This window comes from Bison bison, unplaced genomic scaffold (genome assembly GCF_000754665.1).
Source record: "Bison bison bison isolate TAMUID 2011002044 unplaced genomic scaffold, Bison_UMD1.0 scf7180017864370, whole genome shotgun sequence".
Lineage (NCBI taxonomy): Eukaryota > Metazoa > Chordata > Mammalia > Artiodactyla > Bovidae > Bison > Bison bison.
Genome location: NW_011494942.1, coordinates 5,944,521 through 5,953,181, shown reverse-complemented (window position 1 = coordinate 5,953,181; position 8,661 = coordinate 5,944,521). Strand labels below are relative to the sequence as shown.

Below are 8,661 nucleotides of genomic sequence, written 5' to 3'. Positions count from 1 at the left end.
ACGTCTAGTCAAGGCTATGGTTTTTCCAGTAGTCATGTATGGATGTGAGAGTTGGACCGTAAAGAAAGCTGAGTGCCAAAGAATTGATGCTTGAACTGTGGTGTTGGAGAAGACTCTTGAGAGTCCCTTGGACAGCAAGGAGATCCAACCAGTTCATCTTAAAGGAGATCAGTCCTGGGTGTTCATTGGAGGGACTGATGTTGAAGCTGAAACTTCAATACTTTGGCCACTTGATGTGAAGAGCTGACTCATTTGAAAAGACCCTGATGCTGGGAAAGATTGAGGGCAGGAGGAGAAGGGTACAACAGAGGATGAGATGGTTGGATGGCATCACCAACACAATGGACATGGGTTTGGGTAGACTCGTGGAGTTGGTGATGGACAGGGAGGCCTGGCGTGCTGTGTTTCATGGGGTCGCAAAGAGCTGGACACAACTGAGTGACTGAACTGAACTGAACTGAAGCGACACTATTCTTAATCTGAATGCAACACCTTTAAGATAAATCATTTCCATCTCTGGTTAAAACCAGGTGACTTAATTATCTAAGGAGGATTGATAACAATACACAACAAGAATGACACAGCTGTTAGCTATGTTAGGAAACTTGGTAAGCATTTTACCTGTGTCATCTCACTGAATATCTTCAACAATATTACAAGCTAACTATTGTTTTATTACCTATAATATGTATTTTAAGGTGCATAAACTGAGGTCTAGGAAGGCTAGGTAATATGCCCAAGGTCACATTTCTTCTGAGCTACTGATGCCCTTCAGAATGAGTTAGGTCAAGGGTCAAGGATTTGTCTAGTTTCTGTAACTGCTTTCAAATGTTTAACTATTTTAGTGGGACTCTTTTTTTTCCCTCCTCTGAGCAAATTGCTGCATGGAGGCTCAATGACTAGAATAGATAACACAGAAATGGGTCAAGCAGGGGTTAGGGGGATTACAGACTATTTCCTCAGCCCTCTCCTTTGCCTCCTCCTTACCTACTGGCTGCATATAATACCTTTGTAGAATCTCAGTGACCTAAGGACATTTCTGCCCTGGGGAAAGAAGGTCAGATATGTGTCTAAAGAGTAGGCAGAAATCTTGAAGCCATGCAAAGACAAAGGGATCACAGAAATCATCCAAATAGGTAGGAAAGATTCTACACAAAGGATTCTGTGAGCTGTCTTTATAGATCGGATATAGATGTCAAAATCAGACTACATTGATATAAGTGACCTGGGAATCCAAGAAAAAGTTTGGACCAGATCATTTGTGGGCTTCTCAGGTGACACTAGTGGTAAAGAACCTGCCTGCCAAGGCAGGAGATGTGAGACACAAGGGTTCAGTCCCTGGATCAGGAAGATCTCCTGGAGGAGGTCATGACAACCCACTCCAGTATTCTTGCCTAGAGAATCTCATGAGCAGAGGACCCTGGAAAGCTAGTCTGTAGAGTGACAAAGATTCAGACACAACTGAAGCAACTTCGCACACACGCAGATCATTTGTAAATCTCTCCAGCTTTGAAATGTCATGGTATGGTGGTCTAGAGTGGGCAGTCATCACAAATTTATCTGATACATAATTTCCTAAAATATTCTCTTGCTTTAAAACCTCTTGCTTGTCTCTTGGCTCAGTAGGCAATGGGCAACCACAGAGAAGAGAGGCAATATGTGTATGTATGAAGAAGATATCAGAATGCCTGTTTTAAGGATCCAGTTCTGTAAATTACAAGACACCTAAATTTGAGAAGGTCACCAGACTCTCTAGGAACGGTCCTTAGCTTTAAACTAAGAAAAAACGGATAAACTGTGCTCTCCTGCTTCATGGGTTGTCATGAAGATGAAATGATATGATGAAATCTTTGGAACTACTAAAGTTGTATGCAAGTACTAATAAAATTACTAACAAAAGTATCAACAGGACACTTCAAGTTTACAGAATACAAACATTCCACTTCTGTTGAGAAAGTTCTGTAAGATAATATTTGAATATTGAATAATTATTTCAGTTGGTAATGTATCCCTCAGTCAATGATCTACCAGTCAGTTTTACCATGATCCAGCATATTGTCTGTAGCATTCATTTATTACCCATTCAACACTCATTTGATGCTTATTACTTTTTTTTTACTTAGAACTTTGCCTTCACAGTTGTATTAAATCATTTGAATGAAGGCATGTTTGTGAAAATTTCCCTTAAATAATGTTGACATCCATACACAGTGGTATATTGAAAGACAATTTTTTACAGTTTATTAAATCATAAGTAAAATTGTAAGCATTTTGAAATTTTGCCCAAAGTTCATGTAATAAAATAAGATGTAAATTATCATGGTTATCATGATACAAACTATCATGGTTATTGTAATGGCCAGGAATTATTTTCTCAAATTTAAATAATTAATTGTATTCATTAAAAGAGAGACAATACAGTTGTTGGTTAACGCAAGAAAAAGATGTTTGCATTAGACTTACTGCTCCATGAAGAACTGAGGCATTGCAATGAGCAATGTTCCAACTCCCATGATCAGGCACCCAGCTCCAATTATTTTTGGCCTGTGAAGCTTGGCTCCAAAGTAGCTAACAAATGCTATAACTAAGAGATTCCCTTTGGGGAAAAGAATAAAATGTTCATAAATTAGAGAACTTAGAAAGTCATCAGCGTAACCAAAGGACTATAACTGAATGAATGAATGTCCATGGCAAGTTGGGCAATGTTTGTTTTGACTAAACCATCTCCCACCATCTTCCCCATCATTTGTCTGTCTTTCCTTTAATCTGAGATGACTGTTGAAACAATCCTGAGATTCATTACTTGACATGATTGAAGAATACTTTAATAACTAACCATGCTGCTGCTGCTGCTGGTAAGTCGCTTCAGTCATGTCTAACTCTGTGTGACCCCATAGACGGTGGCCCACCAGGCTACCCCGTCCTGGGATTCTCCAGGCAAGAACACTGGAGTGGGTTGCCATTGCCTTCTCCCAATAACTAACCATAGAATACTTTAATAACTAACCATTCTACCTTGTTTTCATCCACCTTAATTATTTGTCCTTTTAAAGTGTTTTGTCAATAAATCAAATTGTAGAAGGCTTCCTATAGCTGCACTCTTAAATTTTCCTTGGTGATTTTGAAGTAAACTTTATAACTCTTTCTTCATTTGTTAACATTTTCTATTAAAACTTCTCTTGGTTTCCCATTGCTCTTGAAACATACATCATATAGTCTTGCTTTAGCTGATATTCCCCAAAGAAAAAATAAACACAATCGTTTCACTTTAAATGAAACCAAATTATGAAATGCTCAGTTGTGTCCAACTCTTTCAGACTCCATGGACTGTAGCCCACCAGGCCCCTCTGTTTATCGAATTTTTCAGGCAAGAATCCTGAAGTGGGTTGCCATTTCCTATTCCAGGAGATCTTCCTGACCCAGGGATTAAGCCGGCACCTCTTGCATCTCCAACTTTGGCAGACAGATTCTTTACCACTACACAACCTGGGAAGCCTTCTTGCTTACATACTTTTTACAAAAATAAAAGGTTCAAAATAGAAATAAAAAATTATTCCACATAGCTTCATAAATACATCAGTTATATTTATATAATTATCTCAGTGTATGCTTAGAACACAAATTTTATGAAATAGAAAGTCTCTGTAAGATATAACCATATCTTTTAAAAAATAAAGAATAAAGTTTTTTGAAGGTAGGACTTAAGGCTTTCTAAAATATCTCCAGTGAAGTAGTCGATGATGGTGATTAACTGATTAAACATGCTTTAGGCAAGATTTTCTCATGCCTTGCTGTGTACAAAAATTACTGGAAAGGAGTGGCAAGGTAAATATTCACAGAAACATTAAAATGCAGAATCTTGGCTGCTCTCAACAGTTTCTGATTTCATGGAGGGGGAGGGGATGCAGGCCAAGAAATCTGCATTTTTAATATTCATTCAAATGTGTTGATGGGGATAATTCCTGGAACATGCTTTGATAAACATTGCTTAGGGTCTTAGATTTCAAGGGACTTTAATGTTTTAGCTATTTACATTTTGAGTATTTATTTTTTTAAGATTGTGGTGCTAGACAAAGTAAAACTTAGCATTTCTCCAGCAATTGATTGTGGAGTCTGTTGGGTGGCCTAGGTTTGAAGTTGTCGATGTTTTCAATTTTCCAGAATGAGTGAGTTTCCTCACATCTGTAAGCAATCATTTAATTTACTACTGTCTATTCACATTGCCAGCTTTAGTTAAGTGCAAAAACAGCAGCAATTTTTATCGTTTTGAGAATAATAATGATAGTGAAAAAAGTAGCTTGCTCCTGGCTACAGTGGCTTCAGGCTTCTTCACCAGGAAGAATTGAGCTCTTTCTCGGTTTCATATAAAAAAAGCTTAATTCTGTATGAAATCTCTTATTTAATATTTAAGTATTCAGTAGAAGAAATGTTGTAATATATATATATAGATAATTATGTCTGTAATTTTGCTAATGTGTCACAGTAAATAAACAAAACTAAATCAAAACCTTTTAGTTTATAGGTAATCTGCCCCCCATCACTGCCATTACCTCTTTCCCAAATTCCCATATCACCAATATGTCACAATAAAGGACTCATGTTTACAGGCTGTTTCTGTGTTACATAAGTGGGTGTCCCAGACACTACAAAATACCATTTGAACTTCTGTAATATCTGCAGGTTTTGCTTCCTTTATTTAGTAACCTTTCTGAGTTCTCACAAGATAGACTTAGAAAATAAATGGTAATGTATAATCTTTAAAAACTCAAATTGGATATCAAAATTCTTTCATATCTACCATTACTGACTTCTGAAAAAACAACAGGTCCAGAGAGGTTTACAAATATGTTTTTATCAAATTTTCGAGCGCTAGATTTTCCCGCTTTCTCTCTTCCTCTCTTTCCCCAAACACAGTACTTCAAATAATAGAAAAGAAAGCTACCCAACTCATGCCTGTAAGACTAATACAACCTTGTAATCCAAACTAGGAAGCAACAGTTAGAACTGAACATGGAACAACAGACTGGTTCCAAATAGGAAAAGGAGTATGTCAAGGCTGTATATTGTCACCCTGCTTATTTAACTTATATGCAGAGTACATCATGAGAAACGCTGGGCTGGAGGAAGCACAGGCTGGAATCAAGATTGCCGGGAGAAATATCAATAACCTCAGATATGCAGACGACACCACCCTTATGGCAGAACGTGAAGAAGAACTAAAGGGTCTCTTGATGAAAGTGAAACAGGAGAGTGAAAAAGTTGACTTAAAGCTCAACATTCAGAAAACTAAGATCATGGCATCTGGTCCCATCACTTCATGGGAAATAGATGGAGAAACAGGGGAAACAGTGTCAGACTTTATTTTTGGGGGTTCTAAAATCACCGCAGATGGTGATTGCAGCCATGAAATTATTGGAAGGAAAGTTATGACCAACCTAGATAACATATTCAAAAGCAGAGACATTACTTTGCCAACAAAGGTTTGTCTAGTCAAGGCTATGGTTTTTCCAGTGGTCATGTATGTATGTAAGAGTTGGACTGTGAAGAAAACTGAGCGCTGAAAAATTGATGCTTTTGAATTGTTGTGTTGGAGAAGACTCTTGAGAGTACCTTGCAAGGAGGGACCCACTGCAAGGAGGTCCAACCAGTCCATCCTAAAGGAGATCAGTCCTGGGTGTTCATTGGAAGGACTGATGCTAAAGCTGAAACTCCAATACTTTGGCCACCTCATGCGAAGAGTTGACTCATTGGAAAAGACTCTGATGCTGGGAGGGATTGGGGGCAGGAGGAGAAGGGGACGACAGAGGATGAAATGGCTGGATGGCATCACCGACTCGATGGACATGAGTCTGAGTGAACTCCAGGAGTTGGTGATAGACAGGGAGGCCTGGTGTACTGCGATTCATGGGGTTGCAAAGAGTTGGACATGACTGAGCGACTGAACTGAACTGAATTGAATTCAAACTAGATGAAGACAGTGAAAGAGACCAAATGCAGTTTATTCAAGGAGTGGAAGTGAGTGAAGTTGCTCAGTCGTGTCTGACTCTTTGCGATCCCATGGACTGTCACCTACCAGGCTCCTCCATCTATGGAATTTTCTAGGCAAGAGTACTGGAGTGGGTTGCCATTTCCTTCTCCAGGGGATCTTCCAGACCCAGGAATCTAACCCAGGTATCCTGCATTGCTGGCAGATGCTTTACCATCTGAGTCACAAGGGAAGCCCAGGAGTGGAAGGGTACCACCAAATAAGAAACAAATCTATTAATTAAAGCTGTATATAAAATAATGGAAGGAGAAAAATTCCATGGTTGTATTGTGCTCAGTCACTTCAGTCATGTCCAACTCTTTGTGACCCCCTGAATTGTAGCCCACCAGGCTCCTGCATCCATGGGATTCTCCAGGCAAAAATACTGGAGTGGGTTGCCATTTCCTATTCCAGGGGATCAGACATATAAAAGCACTTAATATAATTAACCATTTGTGATGAGAAAAATTTGGGCAAATTAGTTTTTAAAGTGTATCAAAACTGCACAGCTCATAGATTGTTTAATGGTGAAATTTTAAAAGTATTTTCATTAAGGTAAGATGTAAGACAAGGAAGCCCATTGTCACTGCTTCTATTCAACATAGTACTGAGGCCAGTGCAATAACACAAGACAAGAAATAATATATCTAATAATGGGAAAGAATGATATAAAATTACCTTCTGTTTTAGACAATACAATTGTTCAGGAACCTCTACAGCATCTATAGACAATCAATTAAAATGAACAAATTCAACAAGATTGCTGTATACTTATAACACTAGACGTTAATACTCTTCCAGTACCCTAAGAATTACTAAATAAGAAATGTAACAAAAATTCTTTTCACAAGGGCAACATAAATTTTAAAAATGTAGGAACAAATATAGCAGAAAATAAGTAGTATATTTATAGTTTGTAAATATAATATTGAAAGCTATAAAAAGACTTAACCAAGTGGAGCTATATACCATGTTCTTGGATGAAAGACTCACTAACATAAAATGTCAGTTACCTGATTTGATATATAAATTCTATGTGATTTCAACCAAACCAAAACGGGATACTTCAGAATACTATTCCAAGTACAACCAAGAAAAAATTTTGATAGAAAAGTTGGAAATTTTCCTACCTAATTGCAGAGCTAGTTATAAAACTATAATCAAGAGGACAGTTTTGTATAGAGTTAGGGATCAACAGATATAAGTTTTTATGTGATAAAGAGGGTATTTCAAATACCTGGGATAAGTATATATTGAATTAGTGATGACTGGACAAAGAGGTTGCTACCTGGCTTGGAATTTTTTAAAATTCTATTTTAAGAATGCCTCCTTTGATCCAGCATATAAGAAACTAGAAGAATCCTCTTCATCCTAACACTAAGTAAAAAGCTGAAAAATCAACAGATTTTCTTAGATCTGTCGGAGAGGTGGGATCATAGGGTAAGCTGCTGCCCTCATAATTGGAGAGACCAACAGGCAAATGCAAAGAATTGTGGCCAGCTGGAAAAGAAATCCACAACAAAAAATCTCCCTGGGAACAAGTTCTATGGTAAGAAAAACCTGAACTCTACCTGACAAAAGGCTCAGCATTGACAAATCTGAGGGATGAAAATTCCAGAAGGATCCAGTGATTAAGGGCCCCCACACTTTTGTGAGCTTTACTTCAAGAGCTCAATTAGGTTTCACAGTGATATCGAATAATACATTTTTTGTGCTTCCAGCATGGGGAGGGGAAAGGGAACCATTTGAAATATTCCAGGGCACTCTGTTTATTTATTTATATTTTTTAAGAAAGCCTACTTTTAGAGGGAACTAGTAACCAGAGGAGACAGGGATCAAGACCATTCCCATAGAAAAGAAATGCAAAAAAGCAAAATGGCTGTCTGGGGAGGCCTTACAAATAGCTGTGAAAAGAAGAGAAGTGAAAAGCAAAGGAGAAAAGGAAAGATATAAACATCTGAATGCAGAGTTCCAAAGAATAGCAAGAAGAGATAAGAAAGCCTTCTTCAGCGATCAATGCAAAGAAATAGAGGAAAACAACAGAATCAAAAAGACTAGGGATCTCTTCAAGAAAATCAGAGATACCAAAGGAACATTTCATGCAAAGATGAGCTCAATAAAGGACAGAAAGAGTATGGACCTAACAGAGGCAGAAGATATTAAGAAGAGGTGGCAAGAATACACAGAAGAACTGTACAAAAAACATCTTCATGACCCAGATAATCACGATGGTGTGATCACTGACCTAGAGCCAGACACCCTGGAATGTGAAGTCAAGTGGGCCTTAGAAAGCATCACTACGAACAAAGCTAGTGGAGGTGATGGAATTCCAGTTGAGCTATTCCAAATCCTGAAAGATGATGCTGTGAAAGTGTTGCACTCAATATGCCAGCAAATTTGGAAAACTCAGCAGTGGCCACAGGACTGGAAAAGGTCAGTTTTCATTCCAATCCCAAAGAAAGGCAATGCCAAAGAATGCTCAAACTACTACACAATTGCAGTCATCTCACACGCTAGTAAAGTAATGCTCAAAATTCTCCAAGCCAGGCTTCAGCAATATGTGAACCGTGAACTTCCAGATGTTCAAGCTGGTTTTAGAAAAGGCAGAGGAACCAGAGATCAAATTGCCAACATCC

The 8,661-nt window shown here is 38.2% G+C and overlaps 1 protein-coding gene across 3 annotated transcripts in view; it reads right to left on the bottom strand.

Annotated features, from left to right (window-relative positions):
* SLCO1C1 (solute carrier organic anion transporter family, member 1C1) overlaps positions 1 to 8,661 on the bottom strand; it is a 70,162-nt gene that overhangs the window by 50,167 nt on the left and 11,334 nt on the right. For all 3 annotated transcript variants that reach the window (XM_010855929.1, XM_010855930.1, XM_010855928.1), the window contains exon 3: positions 2,464 to 2,596. In XM_010855929.1, the coding sequence (XP_010854231.1) occupies positions 2,464 to 2,596 (133 nt within the window). The remainder of the gene's footprint in view (positions 1 to 2,463; positions 2,597 to 8,661) is intronic.